General features: G+C 39.3%; 1 protein-coding gene across 1 annotated transcript in view; it reads left to right on the top strand.

Annotated features, from left to right (window-relative positions):
* LOC111606680 overlaps positions 1 to 17,117 on the top strand; it is a 47,978-nt gene that overhangs the window by 15,544 nt on the left and 15,317 nt on the right. The window contains exons 2-3 of the mRNA XM_023327817.1: positions 14,300 to 15,030; positions 16,886 to 16,936. Of these exons, the coding sequence (XP_023183585.1) occupies positions 14,300 to 15,030; positions 16,886 to 16,936 (782 nt within the window). The remainder of the gene's footprint in view (positions 1 to 14,299; positions 15,031 to 16,885; positions 16,937 to 17,117) is intronic.

A 17,117-nucleotide genomic window follows, 5' to 3' on the forward strand; every position in this document is an offset into this window, starting at 1 on the left:
AAAACACTTAGATAAGAATGTACTTGTTTAAATGATAAATACCGGGCTTTATCTTCATTGGAAGTTGTAATTATCCACATTAAGAGGAGTAAACACGGTTAAGATGATAAAAAGACATCTGAAAAGAAATAATTAAGATAGATAAGCACGTATTTCTTTGTCTGGTGATGATTGTAAATCCCTTGAGGAGGATTATCACAGTGGCTTGGTTCTCACCAGAAAATTCTCCTGCAGAACTTTGTCGGTCTCACTCACTCATAGGGCAAAATAAAGGGTGTGATATCTCAAGAAGTATGCAAATGAAAGCCAAAGAGAGAAACATCTCAGAGGGACACCACAATGAATGAAAATTTGGATGATGCTAATGAAACAATGTGATGATTTATTGTCAGCAACAAAATGTTTACTGTCATTTTTCCAAATGCTGTGCTTCCTGGAACATGTTGCATTTGGTCTCAGCTCTATACAGAGTCTTTGCAAAGTAGTAAAAAGCTGTAACACTGTGTCACCGTAATAATTTCTGTATTATGCAACTTTATTGGGAGGTTATGTGATTGACCAATTCAAAGTAAAAGCATGTTTTTTCTGTTTTAACAAAGAAATTAGACATCTGAAAGTGCCCGAGAAATTTTTACTCGCGATTCTTTAATATGATGCCCCTACGTAAATGCTGGTGTGGCAAATTACCCTCAGAGGGCAGCTCTTCTGTGGAGACCTCAGAAGATTGTACGTCAGTAAACAAACTGATGGGAGTTTGAATGAAACCAAATACATTGTAGTACTGGAAGGCTGGAGACTGGGGCAGACAGTCACCTTCCAGCAGGAAGATCATCTTAGAGTAGCCAGAGCCACCTGTCACTGGTTTAGAAGAAAGAATAGTCATAGATTAAAATAATAAATCCCAACCCTAAATTCAATCTAGAAGCTGTGGAAAGAAATTTTTTTAACAGATTCTCCCCATCAAATCTAACTAAGCTTGAGTTGTTTTGTAAAGAAGAATCAGCAAAAATTTGTGGATGTTCGGAATGGTAGAAATGTGCCACAAAGGACTTATATTTTCTGGTTCTACAAAGTACTTAAACAAAGGGGGCAAATACAAATGTATGCTAGATTTTTCAAATTTTTTGTGGTAAAAACTTCTTTTTCTTAGTGTAATTTTGCCTGCACTTCATAATTATAAATGGCTGTGTTGATCTATCACATACAACCAAGATGTAATAAAGTTTGTGATTATTATTTGACAAAATACAAAAATTATTTCATTTGCTAGAACCTGCAGTATCACAACACACAAACAGATTTTCTCATTTGGACTGATAATTTTTCTTTGTAGTGTAATGTTTGACTAATTTTATTTTTGGAAAGGAAAGTGTTTTTTTTAATACTTCATATCTCTATGAGCATCACTCTGGGTTCAACCCAGAGGCACATGAGCTATCGGCAGGCTAATGAATGGACGGGACAGAGATGTTATCTGGCCTGAGGGAGGATGTTTACGGAGTGGGAGTGGAAGGGCTGTGTAACTTCAGTGTGCTAATGCAGCTAACAGCCAGGAAAGCAGAATGTTGACTCTGCAGATTTAAGCCTGCTACTGATGGCTATGGGGCCAAACACTGACCCTATGGACCAATAAAGAAAATCACCTCAGGCACGAGCCGTGGGGGTCAGAGGTAACACCATGGCTGGGAAAAACACAGACCATGGCTTTCAATCACTACTCTTCCTAATTGAAATGACAGTTGAAGACCAGCGGGGTAACAGTGTTTATTTACGTCTTTGTTACATGGTGAGCAAGCACAAAGATATGCCTGGCCCTGCCAGGGATGACATCGCTCCTGTATACTGTCTGGCTCTGGGATCTCTGCCCCAGTACAATAAGAGCTTCCTGTCTGCCGTCAGAATTTGCAGCTTTCCACCCCTGCCTCGGATAAGGCGAGGGGGCTGGTGGGGACATGGTTTACTGGGAGACTGTGAATCCTAAACAGACTGATAACGTAGACGCAATCCCTTTCCTTTAACCTCCAAGCCTACACTCTGTCTGATCTTATGTCTGCTATAATTGCATACAGGCTGCCTTCCTGTTCCTTCCACAGGCTTAATGAGCCTAATTGTTAAAACGCTGATGTTGCATTTCTGCAAGTCTCTAGTCTCTTGTTGTTTTTTAAGCAAAGAGGCTTTTTTTTGTTAATAAAAGTCTCCTAAAAAGCTTTGTAGGAGTCAGAGGCATCTCTTACCTAAATACAGATCTGGGTGAGAGCCTCTGTCTGCACAACCTCAATCCCTACATTTTCTTGCCACCCCACATCAAACAAATTAAACACACTTTTGCCTTGTAAAGCAAATACTGCACAAAAAACACAACTCTATGTGTTCTTATACAAATAAAACGTAGAAATCTAGAAAACATGAAATATTACTAACCCATGGAAAGGGTGGTTATCGCCTTTCCATTGTTTTTCAAATCAAACAAGTAATTTTCAAAGCACTTTTTAGATGAAAAGAAGGCTTTTGTAGTTGCCCTGTCTTTAAAAACAGGGAGTATTTATAGTGACAATAAATTCATATTGGTAATTGATTTGCAATGTCCGATAGATAATTTTTTTCCATTAATGTGAAAATGGTGGATGGATGCGCGTCCCTTATAGGTGATGTAAAAGAAAAAGGGTGGTGAAAGCAGCTTTGAGCCAAAGATAACCAATGCTGAAAAAAATGGGTGTGTTTCATGGAAGTGTGTCCCCCCTTCTTGCTCCACCCTTGCTAATAGCCCAAGCAAAGAGTAAACAGTAATAGGGCAAGAAAAACTTTTGTTTGTGAGCAAAATGTTTATTAGTTAAGAAATTACTTTCCTTTAGAACATGTTTTATTTTGTTTCCTCTGGCAGTACAACATGTCTGTTGATTTCTGCAGATTATGTTTGATCCATAACCTACCCATGCAAACAATCCTTCTGCATGCATGAAGTGGCATTTTGGGGCCAAACAACATGTTGCTATGGGAAAAACAACAAATAAACTCATAGCTAGTACCTCACGAGTAAAATATGGACTGAATTATATTGCACAGTCAGATGTGCATACTGCAGCTACTGCAAGGTAAAGAAGACTATTCCGATTGCATAGTTTTTGGGAGGAATCTGCTGACTATTGCATAAGCAAATCAGAGTAAAAAGGCTGGTGAGAACCAGAACAATTATAACATCTAAACTAAATCTGAATTGGATTCTTTTAGGTTCCGGTTTTTGCCACGAGTGGTAATTTTTCACTTTGGTGAACTGTAGACACACTGAGCTCACAGCAGAGCACTTTCAATTCCCTCCTTTGTTGGCTTGTCAAGATAATGTCTGGAAGTTCTCCTGATGTTCTGATCCTCACTGGATGATTCACCATATAGATGTTCATTTTATAAACTTAAATTTAAGGTGAAGACTAGAAGCGTTTGTGCACCATTCACACCAACGCTGCTTAGTCAGCTTTAATTGAATTCTAGTTAGTTTGTCTTGAAAGTTTGATTTGTGTCTGTTCGGCATAGTTGAAATGAACTCTGGTGCATTGGAATGCACTCGTGAATACCAAGAGGATCGGAGATTGCTTCAAAAGCAAGAAGCAGATTATAGAGTAGGGCATTCTGGGTAAATACAATCAAAACAATCATGCTTTAGTGAGAGAAATTACTTGTGGTCTTTTACCAAGAACAAACATGAAATCCTACAACCACTAAACTGTGGCGCCATCCCAATTTTGTTTAAACTGTGTGAAGCACGAACCTGCGCACATCTTCTTCAGAGATTTTTGTGTCGTTTCCTTCAGTGGTTCTTGGTGTAGCGCCCCACAGGCGAGGGGGGAACAGGGATTTTTAAAGGGTTTGGTTCATTTAACACAGTGCAGTGTGAAGTGAACCACACCAGCTGAAAATGTTACAAACGTTGTAATTTAGGTACCCAATCAAACAAGGTCTACCAGACTATCAAGTGTGAAAATACCCTTTCATTGACTTGACTTGCAAATGAACAAAATTAAACTTAATTTTGGGTGAAGCGAACAATAAGGTTCTTTTTTAGTGCTTCTCTCACTTCACAAGGCTAAGTGGCCTGCGTGGTGAGCCACATTGCCTACATAAAAAACTACAACTGGTAGGTTTCTGTTCATGATATGTCCCAAGTCCAACAAAAATTTGGACAATGAATGAAAAACACAAACATATAAGAGGAAGAGCATCGCATTTGCATGGATTTTGCAACACTGATGCAGCTATCTGAAGAAATGGGGGAGGACCGTCGGTTCTCCTGTTTCATTGAGGTCAAAGTTAGAGAGTGACCCTGAGCAACCGGAGTACTAAAGCAGCCTGCTGCCGTCTAGCGTGACTAGATATTCTGCATTAATGGCCTCCTGAAAGGACCGATGGCACAGGAGGAAAGAAATGCAAATACTCAACCTCTAACAACCCAGCAGCATGAAAAGGAGTGTGGGGTGGGGGTGGGAGTGGGGAGAGATTAGTGGGAGCAAAACACAAGCATGTGCTTTAGGGATTACGCCAAGATTTAAGGTCCACAGTCAATTCATTGTTCGGATTTTAACACACAATGTGCATCACTGGCTCTTTAACAAATTCTCTAGACAATAATTAAAGAACAGGGTATCTGAATTACAAGAGGGACCTGGATGTGCCAAGATTGTTTCTGACTGAATCAACCATCTCATAAAGTCTGTCCTAGTATGTGATTTCCAAAGCAAGATGACACAATGACATTTCTACAAATAGGACAGACCAAATTCCTAACAGGGACAACATGTTGTGCAACATAAACTCAGCCCATGGCAGTTGGGTACACCAGTTTGGGGTCTTATTAAAACGGTTGTTAAAAGCAGAAAATGAGTAGCTTTTGTGGTGTCTTCTTTCTTATTTAACAGATAAAACGCTTCAGTTTCTGGTCTCCATATAAGTCTATACATACAACGTTTAAAGCTAAGGATAATTCACATCTACTCTCAAAGTGTTGTCAGTCATTAGCATTATTTGCCAAAAGTGCCAGAGCTCATAGAAGAACAACAACCTACGTGTGTTGATCATGCCAATATATGAATCACATCAGACTCCTTGTAAAATTAAACATACAGATCTACTCCATGTCCTTCAGGTTTCTGGGCTGTTGCTGGGCAACAATATTCAGCTCCCTTCAATGATTTTCTTTTGGGTTCAGGTCTGGAGACTGGTTGGAAATTTCAGACCTCTCCATTCTTTGTAAGAGGGAAAACTGAAAAATTGGCAGTGTATCAGATACTTTTTCTTCGACTGTATTTACATGCTGACCCATTTCAAATTACTCAGTACAGTAACCTCAAGTATGTTAACCACATTTCCTACACTAAACCACTTTGTCCACCAAAGATCAACTTGAAAAAAAAATCAAGCAATTGGAAATTGTATTGCATCACGAAGGAAGTTACCTTAAATAAGGTATTCAGCTGTTCATGATATTTTTATTTTATTAAGTTTTATTAAAAGCCAAAATTAAAATACAATTTTACATAGAAAACTAAATATTCAAATCTGTATCCAATTTACATAAATGTGATGAGTAAATACATGTAAAAATGATATCCATTTAATTTAGTGTTTTTCGTTATCATGATTACTTAATGATTCCTGACCCACACTGCATCATGACGCAAACCCCAACATGCGCTTTACAACCTGACTGGACCAACCATATTAACTTAAGCAGTATTAGCCCCGCCCACTGACTTTGACAGGTAAAGTTGAAAATATTTTGCCCACAGCAAGAACTATTGAAAAACTTAAATGCATTCATACATAATTGTGAGCATTATGCACATAGTATAAATATTTCAATTAATGACACCATCCATTAGTTGTACACTCATTAAATGATCTGTTTTTTTAAGTTCATCCATCTTATGACCCTCCGTACATGTTCAACATCCAGTAAAATACAACACAAACCTTTCAAGTCCACAGTAAATTATCCTCATAGGAAAGACGTTCATTGAGATGGCTTTCACATTTGCTCAATATTTTCCTTAAAAAAGATATTTGAATAAATTACTTTTATTTCTTTATGAAAGAGTGAGAATTATATCTGTCTCTAAGGTCTCCACTTGACTTTTTATTGCATGTACCACAATCATAATGCCTTTTGGATTCTTTACAAACCAGTTTCCCCTGTGATCATCTCTTGCCACATCTGCCACGACCCTTCAGATAAATATAGACCATATAATCACCTGCCACACTTAATTAAACCCCTCATCATCGCTTTTATCAGAGGCATCAAAGGACAGCATGCCCAAAGTGGGCCATGCAGATCAGACTTCAGCAGTGCCCCTTCCAAAGCTTTTTGCACAATGGAGGTCGCTAAAATCTTTAAGTTAGTTTAGTGGAAATAGGTCAGTGTGGACAGCTGTAGGTAATGTGTCCCAGGCCCGGCCTGTGGTCCAGCATGCTTCTCGCCATATTTAACACCCTTTGTGCCATCCTCTCGGCACTAATCTGTCCTTTCACTGAGTGTTAACTTTAATTTGCAGTGATGTCTAAGAGGGCCCAGGCATCGTTAGGGAACCTTGATGGGGCTACAACTGGACAAGCTGCTTTTGTCCTCTGTCTGCCTCTTTTTAAACAGCCATGACAGCAGATTTGAAATGCCTGTCTGATGAGGCTCAGATGCCCTGGCTTTAGATGCCACAGTGACTCCACTTTTAGGCCTGAGAATGTGAAAAACATCTAAAGGACATGAGGACAACATCAGCACATTAAACAATACTACAGATGAGAGTGTGCAACAGTTTCATAGAGCGTAGCCCTTTTCCCTCAGTGACACATTGTGGTTATCCTTGATGGCTCTAAAATTACAGATAAATCTTAACTTGATTTAGACTCGCTGTCTCGACACTGAAGTTTCAAGGAGAACATGAGTGAGAAGCGATAACTGTATCACTTCAGAGAGTTTGGCATCAACACAACATGGTGTTCCCATGGGAAAATCACAGACACAACAGTTTTTGTTGAGCTCTCCAGTGGTGCTCATAATGCCATTAATTGTGTGAAGAGAGAGTTAGCCACAGAGCACTCTGAAACCACAGTTGGTAAGGAAGATTGTAGGAGCTTGCATAGATCTGTTGCGCCTAAAACTGGAGGATTTTATATTACTTGCAAAAGTATTAATACTTGACATTATATATTGTGGGCAGTTCAAACACTACAATACACTTTAAATCATCCCACTATTTTAGCTCTGGCTATTTTTTAGGCTTGTTGAAAATAAGTTGTTTGCATCAACCTGCAATCATCTCCATTCATCTTCTCTCCAACTATGACTTTATTCTCGGTGTCTGTCAAAGAAAAGCATCCCAACAGCACGACACAGCCACCACCATGTTGAAGCACAAATACTGCCTGTGAAGTGTTAGTTTTCAGCCCATTTTGGATTTAGGACAAAAAGTTCAACAATGGTCTCATTTGACCACATCACCAAACAATGTTTCAAAGTGTATGAATACCTTTACAAAGAGATGAATTTAACATTTATTTCACACAATTTCCCCAAGAGAGATGCAAAAGAAACAAGTTACCAGAATAACTCCTTTTGATACGTTATTCTGTCTCAACAGACAAGCTTGAAACTTCGAGAAATATTGTTGCTAATTAAAGCACAATAGAGAGACAAATAAAACAAAGTTTGTCCAGGGCAGCTGCTGGTGGGCATAGTGGGAAATTTCCTTCCATCATATTAAACTTCCATCTCTATCAGAGACACACTCAGATTCCAGTAAGCCAATCAGCCAATCTAAGACAAATGATCTTGTTGCGCTTTCCTGCCACACTGGGCGTGGGAACAGCACAGATTCTCATAAAAAAGAAAAGAGAAGGAAAAAAAACAGAGCCAGTAAATTATTTCCCTCCTGCTTCAAAGACTTGAACAACAAGAAGAAGAAAAAAGTTTGTGTTTATGTTCGTTATTGTCTTTGAGCCCTCTAGGTCTCAAATGGTTTCTACTGAGCTTGTTTATGTGTAAACAATATTTGGAAGAAACTGCTGTCTGGCCAGAGAGGAGGAACACAAAAGGATGCCATCTTTCATTCTCACAGATAAATAAACCTCTTCAAGGGTCATTTAAACTGGGCTGGCGGGAGGGGAGTATGCATTACGCTTTTTTTGAGGCAGCATTTTGATCAAAGCCTATTTCCTTTCCTCTGTCCCCCCCGCCCCGCCAACCATGCCATCCTCCCAGCCTACTTTATCCCCCACTCTAACCACGACTGCCTTGCTGCTGCTAATCATTGGTGGTCTCCTGACTGCCAACAGTAATTGATTAGAGAGAAAGGTGGGGGGGTCGGTCTAGCTGTTGAGGGGGTGGAGGGAAGGTATGGAGGGGAAAGTTCAGCCCAGAAGTTCTAGAGGTCACTGGCCTTTTCTTCTCCCCTCTGAACTCCTTTTCTCAGGCTATTAGGTATCAGCCAAGTATTTGGCACACTTTCTAAGGGTTTTGGCAGTGGCGAACACAAACAGGAAGGTCCCTGTAAGCAGAAAAATGGATGCATCTGCTTGAGGGAAACGATAGAAACGAGGGTAAAGAGGTTTGATTCATGATGTGTTGATTTAAGAAGTCAACAGCGTTGGTTAAAGATGCTTATTTTTGTTGTCCCCCCACCCTCATTGGTGGAGTGCCACCATGTTGTTTGATCCCTAGTGAGTCCTCGACATCCTTGACGATATAAAGCATTCAGTAAGTGTTTTTCTCAAACAGTCACTCCCTCCATCTCCCTCCCTTTAATTTCACAGGAAGAGGTGACATTCCTTTCCCCTGGAAAGTGACTCATACTCCTGTCTTGTTTAGTAAATGCAATTATAGGCTGGTTAAAACATTCCCCTCCTCTATGAATTCAGAAAAAAACCCTGTCTTTTCAGTCTGACGGGGTGTGTGTTTGCCTGTGTGAGTTCTCTGTATGACCAAACAGGGTCATGTTCACCACAGAACCCGCGCTGCTGCTGAGTACGGACGTAAAGTCTTGATGCCTGTGGAAACATGACTGTCACAGGAAATGTTCAACATGCTTCGCCGTTCTGCAGCTGAGAGACAGAACAAGAGAGAGAGTAAAGGAGAGAGAGAGAGAAGGAGGTGAGGGTGTTTCAAAAATGGAGCCCTCCCAGAGCAGAGAGGCTTATTGTTGATGTTGGCCGTTCCACCATCTCTGGGCTGTCCGGAGTTTACTGCTCTTTCCTTGTGAGACCGTTATTAGCACAACTGGAGCATGCTCAGATACTCACAGACCTATGTCTGGACATGTAGGCTAAATTACGGAGCACAGAGAGACCTGGTGATGTAACTCCTGGAGTACAACTGAGTAAGATGGAAAAAAAAATCTAAAGGACCACAGCACATTCCAACACTTTTCATACTATTTGATCTTTCACAAACCTATAACTACAAAAATAAAGTATTTTATTGGAACTTCATGTTATATACGACTGCATACAAATTAGTGCAAACATGGAAGAAAATTATATATGGTTTTATTGTTTTTTTAAACAAATAATCTGAAGAGCATTCCTTTGTTTTCATCCCTCACTTAGTCGACACTTTGCAGAATCCCTGTGCTATGTAATTACAGCCGGAGGTGTTTTGGGGTATGCATCAACCCGCTTTGCACATTTAGAGACTAAAACAACTTTTTAAATCTTGCCACAGATTTATATTTGGAATAAGGTCTGAACTTTGTCTAGGCCATTTTAACACATTATCAAGTTTTGATCTAAACCCTAGTAGTGTAGCTCCTGCTGAATGTTAGCAGTTTATTTTTTAAATTTACTTTGCTCAATCCAGCTTCCTATCAACACTGGTTTGCTTTCATGTGTCAGCTTAAGAAGCATGATGCTGCCTCCACCATCAGCTTTCCATCATGTGGTCAAAACAATATCAATAACTTAACCCTGCAGCCTTATCTTTGAGCATTCTGCCATGTTCTTTGGTCCTCATGATGATTATTCTTCACTGATGTTCTCTAAGAAACCTAAGAGTCTATTTACTATATTAGTGAATCCCAAAGATAGTTGGTCACATTGTATTTTGTTTACGGGAAAAAAATTTGGGGTTATGGGAAAAAAAAGTGTGCCAAACGTCTCTGATTTTTCTCTGCAAAACCTTTAGAAAACCATAAATCATGTTTTCTTACTTCACCACTATGTGTCACTTTACATGAATTAATCACATTAAATCTCAATAGGGGTGAATACTTTTGCAAGGCACCGTATGTTGAAGAGAAATAACTTGAATAGTTTCACATGTACATCATGAGATGAAGGACTGTTGGAGTGAAGAATGGTGAGGTTTCCATGTTGACCTCAGCCTACTTATCCTGCCTCAGGCTAAAGCAGCTGTGAAGCATTCATCTCTGTCTGTTTTGTCACTTACAGTGTCTCTGAACATGCATCATAAGGAACTGATCTTTCATATATCTGCATGGAAGGTTGCAGGTTTTCTCATTTTAAATACAACCTCAATAACGAAGATAGAACGTTATTCCTGCATATGAGTTTTTATTCCCCTACTGCTTATGTATATTCAAACAACATGTATGGAAGATTATGACAGAAACTGATATGCTTGCAAACACCAGATCAAGATATCATGAAAGCCAGGTTCCTGCAGGCTACAAATAAAAAGCTCTTGTGTGGTTTAACTTTATCCAGACGTGCAAATACCAGTGGAGGTCCCTCTAAGAAGTGGTGGGGTCTGTTTAATGTCCAGACAGTTTGGGAGTATCTGCTCTCTGCTGCCTCCCTTTGTTGGCCAGGCAACATTGATTTGGATCATTTCATAGACCCCCATTGTGCATATTTATTACATACACATGCAGAAATTTGATTTGAAAATGGTGTTGTTTGCCTTTCTTTTATTGACTCTATTTTTGTACCTGCATAAATGCTTTCTAACTTTGCCGTCATGCTCAAATCTGAGACACCCTAAACCCACATACCTTCAACCCCTCCTATTAAACCTGTGGTCAGGATGTTCTCCTGAGATTAGCAGTAGAAGTGGATACCACCATGTGGGTCTGCATAACATGGGTATAAAAGCTCTTTTCACCTGACTTTAGGAGTCTTTCTAGTCTTTCGCTCAGTCTGTCAACAGTTGCCTGGCTGCCAACAGAAATCACCACAAGCTGCTATAACTTATGCCTAGCAACAAAGACTGTGGGACTTCCTAAACAAAATGATTTGTGTGTTAGGATGATGTTTTTTTTCCTTAAGTCTGCAGCCAAAACATACCAAAGCACTGTTTTAATCTATTATATAGGAATATAGTTATGTGCAAAAGCATTCACACCCTAGAACTTCCACATTTTGCGGTGTAAAGACCACAAACGTCATCGTATTTTGCTTGGACTGAAGAGAAAAAACAACACAAAGTAGTTCATGATGGTGAAGTGGAAGAAAAATGCTTTTTAAAAAAATAATAAAACAAACAAAAAAAATCTGAGTTGCCTGCTTTATTCTTATCCCCCTAAATGAAATTCAGTGCAACCAATTGCATTCAAAATTCACTTAACAAGCAAATAAAGTCCAACTATGTGTAATTTAATTGGAGAACTGCAAACTACCAAGATTTAGTCATCAACCTAAACAAGGGCTGTGGAAGTACAGTCATCAAGACCTACTATCCTGTAACTTTAGACACCTGTCTTAACCAAGACAACTGAAACAAATGGCTCATATTAATCTTTTAGCTCTTTTAGGCCTGATGATACTCAGTCATTTGATTCAGGTGTATAGAAGCAGAGATGCATCTAAAAGTTGAAGAGTTACAGCTAAAGGACTGGACTTGAACACCCCTGATCTAAACTCATAGGCAATGCAAAGACAACATTAATCAGAGAAGCAGCCATGAGGCCCATGGTAGCTTTGCAGGAGCTGCAGAGAGTCACAACTCAGGAGTGAGAATCTGTTGGCAGGATGATTTTTATTCACCCCTAAATTTTGGCCTTTATGGAATATTAAAAAGTGTCAGGATTCAGGTGTGATCATGTTTTCTGTATGAGTATGATAGGATCTTTGCTAGAGATCAGTGCTTTCTATCAGTTTCATCAGTATGCTTAGGATTTAAGGATTTTCAAAACCTCCCTTTCTGCCAGACGATTAACCTGGCTGGTAGTCTCTAACCAGCTCTGCATTTCTTGTTGCTTTTCGAGTTTCTCTAGTTGAAATGTATGTTTTTTCTTCGTATGGTCAAGTCGCCTAAAGCCTTCTGTGCTCCAAGTTCAAGTTCTGTCTCCAGATCTCCACCACCAAACTCACCATTAAACTCCATTCTCATTTCTGGACTCCATTTCTGGTTCTCACCAGAACCTGAGTCACTCCTCCCACGCACTTCTCAGCCTCAAGTTACAGAAAACCACTCCCTTCTGACATTTACATCAATCAACTTTCCTGATCACTGAATACAAAATCATGTATTTATACAAGATAATTCCTAGCTCCTGAGAAGAAACAGATCCTCATCATAACATTTCCCATTCTCTATGCATATTACTGTAAATACAAAATGTTTCCTTTTAACTCATATCCTGAATGTGATTCGGCACATCCGTCACAAAACTAAACCCTAACCTGACAACAAGAAGACAGCTGTTATTGGAAAAATATATACCATAATGCAATGTAGGAGGAACAGCAAACATATGGTCAAAGGTGCTCTGCTAAGATATGACCAAAATGTAACTTTTTTGTAGCATGCTAAATGCTATGTGTCACAAAAAATTAACACTGTCCCATGAAACACATCATCCACCGTCTGTGCTTCTGATCATTGGCCTCATGCACTGTCATGGCCCCTGGGCCTTCTGAATTTTTGCAACTTAGCACAGATTGCACACACCATCTTTCAGTCAAACTGTAAATGACATGGCAGCTGAAGCATCATATCATGTTGCAATATGCATAACTAAACTTTATTGCATTAGTGAAACATATATGACTGGAACATCAAATATAACATCAGCAAAATGATGATAGAAATAATAACAAAGATGTAGTTGGGGTGGGTGCAGTTGTTTATTTACTCTCTGAGAAGGGGCTAGCTCTCCAAACTCTGAAAACCTGGGGTTTAGATCAAAGCATAATACTCTGTTAGAAAGGACCAGTCAAAGTACAGGTCTAAATCCAATTGTCAATTCATGCCAAGGCTTTAATATCTTTGCTTTCTTCTATTCTTTGCTTTTTTCCATTCTTCTTTGTAAAGAATGAGACAGAATGTGATGTGCAAATCTGAGATAGACCCATAAGACTTGCAGCAAAAGGTGGTTCTTTAAAGTATTAACTGTACTTTAACTATGGCTTTATCTGTAGCAGGCTAAATTTGTTGAGCATAATTTTTAAACCCTAGTAGGCAGATAAACATCTTTACCCTTGACATGGTGTTTGCTTTGCAATTTCATCATTATATGCATAGAAATTAAGAAACTGAGGCAAGAAATACATAAGAAAGACTTCAGGGCAAGACATGCCTACTGGTGGAGAAGTACCTATTCCTATTACTCTGCTGTCACGTTATGGGCGTGAGAAGCAAAAAAAACAAAACAAAACAAAAAAAATCAGGGATATTATCTTTTCATGAAAAGCCTTTGGTGTGGGTGGTGCAGTAAGCCAGTTTTAAGCTGATGCCGGATGATTCATCAAGTATCAGAGAACAGGACGGCTCCTGTGGAATGAGGGAAATGTCATCTGATGCCATGCGGGTTGTGTGAGCCACACATCCGCTGCCCCTATTCACACAAGGCCCCATGCAAACCACCCTCACAAAATTTAATATGGATTTCTCAAAGTCATATAAGTACCATTGCAGGCACATGCATGGCTGTTTTAAATTTACAACCCATACGTATACCATGGTACAGCTGCCATATCAGTCGTTTTAAACCAATGTGGCTGCAATGATGCCGTTTATCATATCAAAGGATACTCAGCAAGGCTTGCATTCATTTCAAGTGTTCACCTGACCTCAAGAGCATGAATTGGAGCTTTTTTCTCCTCCGTGGTTTTCCTAAGCAACGCATGATGCAGCCGACTGTCTGTTTGGTGCAGATTTAATATCACAGAGGAGTGAACGAATGTTTTGTCCTTCTTTCGATCTTAATAAATCCATTTGATTTTGCTGAGAAGAAGTGGATTTTGAAAAATACCCAGTCAACTCGATGGCGAGTGGAAAAGCTGAGAAGCAACGGAAAACCTGGGGAAAAAGAGAAAGTTTTTCATGCGGACTGTTCTTCTGCTCATGTCTGTGTGTCAGGAGGAAGCAGCAAATGAAGATTAATGAGGGTCGTCTGCATTCACACCTGGATAAACGGGGATCAGGTGAGAAGAATGTGGCCCATATTACAGTGGAGGATCTGGGGATAGATAACACAGGCTTTAGCCTGGGGGACGAGAGCCCCCTGACCCCCAGGAACAGCATGGCCCCCTTGTTCAGCTCTGCATCATCCTGCTCAAGGGCTCTGAAAAAGAAAGGACTAAATGCTCTGTCTTCACTTGTTATACCGCCCCAGGTTCAACCAACAGTCGCCATTAGCTACACGCAGGCTGATGAAGAAGAGGAGGAATTCCAGCTGGTGTTTGAAAATGGCGGTGATAGCACATCTGGTGCTGGAGGCCTCCTGACAACACCCATAATCAACCTGATTCCACCCACTCCCTCTAATGTTGTTGATGATGGTCGATTCTTTGACGGCAATTTAGATGAATGTGAGGCTTGTTCATCTCAGAGTGATGGAAGGTCTGTTGCTGCAGACCTGGACAAGAACGGTAGAGTGGAAACAGAGGAATCAAAAAAAGGATTCACACTGGCTGAAGGAAGTAATGAAATTGCTGAAAGCAGACCCATCAGTGGTGGTGGTCTAAGCGATAAGTCTGGAGACCAAGAAGAATCTGTACCTCATAAAAAGCTGGATAAAGATAAAGTAAGAGCCGCATTCCTATCAAGTGCCTTTAAGGAGGCTCCTATACCCGAGATCTCAAATAAACGTGAGTCTATCAATTTTCATGTAAAGGTGAAACTCTGGAGCAACTAGGTTTTAATTAGGTGACTAATTACTTAACCCCTTAACTGGCGGTATCCCATCCATCGGACAAATCTAGTTTGTTTGAATACTCTGCCTTTTTCGCCGCCAGTTAAGGGGTTAAAGAAGTTTGTGTGTTTATGTAGAAGTAAAAGAAAGGAAATACAACATAATCACTGTATAAACATACTACTGTAGATTCTCTGTTAACCAGGACAACACACCCCTGGTATTCATTCAATCAGTCAAAAACCAAACTCCCAAACTCAGTTGCATGTCTTTGGGCAAATTATAGAGAAAATGAGAACAATACGGGATTCCTGAACATTTTTCTTGCAAAAATTTCAGTTTTTTTTAATACTGTATGCTTGAGTGGACAAACAAACCTGTAAATTATCAGCAGCAGTGAAATTGGATTGTATTTTCTCATAGTGGATTATGGTGGTAGCAACACAATGAAAACAGGATAGGGCGTAAAATACAACCCTGAGGTACTCCACAGCTATGACGGGATAAAGACACAGATGAGTCACTGACCCAACAATCCTTGTTGTTTGCAATGAAAGAATGCTTTCTTGGAACTCCACTATGAAGGGTGTTTAGGATGCACGAATGGCTGTGAAACAGACTGGGAGCAGAGCTAAAGTTGTTTTTTTTTTTTTTCTTTTTGAGCTGAGCAGATTATGCTATGTTTTGTGTTTAAAATAGAAACTCTTTGTCTCCTCTTCTGGAGACAAAGAAATGTGTGTCCCTGTCCTCAAAAGAGTCTCCTTTGTCCTTGAGATGTAAATAAACTGCAGTGTCTTAACCTGATGAGTTAGTTCTCTGTGTTCTGTTATCTTCATCAGAAGGCGAAAGAGATATAGTTTAATTGTAATCTTTAATCTATAGCCTCTCTACTTTTCTTGTCGGGTTAAAAGTGCAAGGCAATACAAACCGAAAACTATAAATGAGAGGTAAAACATTTTTACGAAACAGAAGATGAAGTCCAGCTGCTTTCTAAGAAAGATAAGATAAGATAAACTTTACTATCCTGGAGAAATTTGTCATGGATACAAACACTGGCTGCTACACAATTGAAAAACCGTAACCGTCATATTATCTTCTCACTTAAAACCACTTCTATGATTAATTCATTACAAGAGGAATAAATAATGATACACCAGAGAAACAAAGCAGTACATTTAAAATCTTAGACAATATTACATACAATCACAGTTTATGGTTTGTTTCTGTTAATGGCTTTGATAGAAAGTGAAACAAATGAGTTCCTGTAACAGTTCAGCCTACATGCAGAAACTCTGAAACACCGAACTTCTCAGAATTGGGAAGTTCTGAAGAAATGCCTACTTATACCAATTCAGACAATAGGTGACAATGACCAAGGGTTGATCATTTTTGGAAACTGGTACTGCCAGCGTGTTTATAGATACATTTATAAATAATTGTATATTCAGACACTCATTATGTTCATTGTCTTTATTCTTGATCTAAACAGTTGATGTCCCTCATAGTCAAAGTTTCTGCAAATATCAGGGGTCGACTGGCGTGCCTTTCTGTATAGTGTTTACAAAATGACTGGGTCAAAATAAGCATGCAACTATGAGCTTGGACAAATAGTGGTGCTGGTTTTCTTTATATATATAGTTATCCAACAAATATATATATATACCCTAAAATTATATATAATTTTAAAATTTCCTCCAACCTTATCAACCAAATTCTTTTTCATGCCTGTTTAATTTTGCGTCTATTTGAAAAGCTATGGCATACTTTACAGCAAAAACATTGTTTTCCGTTTTCTTCTCTTTTTGTCACAGGGGGAAGCAACACAGGAATAAATTTTCTATCATTTACTGAACATAACTTGGGTAAGTCTTTCCCTGGTTCTTGTATTCTGTCTTTTATTTTCCATTAAGGAATAATCGAGGTGAGAGGTAAATGTCAACCAGATCCAGACCAAGTGTTTCTTCTTCCAGCTGTTCAGACTCAAGTGCTACCTTTCCGTTTTGATCTTGGTTCCCCATTCAGCTGAAATTGCTCTCATTATGT

This window comes from Xiphophorus maculatus, chromosome 22 (genome assembly GCF_002775205.1).
Source record: "Xiphophorus maculatus strain JP 163 A chromosome 22, X_maculatus-5.0-male, whole genome shotgun sequence".
NCBI classification, from domain to species: Eukaryota; Metazoa; Chordata; class Actinopteri; order Cyprinodontiformes; family Poeciliidae; genus Xiphophorus; species Xiphophorus maculatus.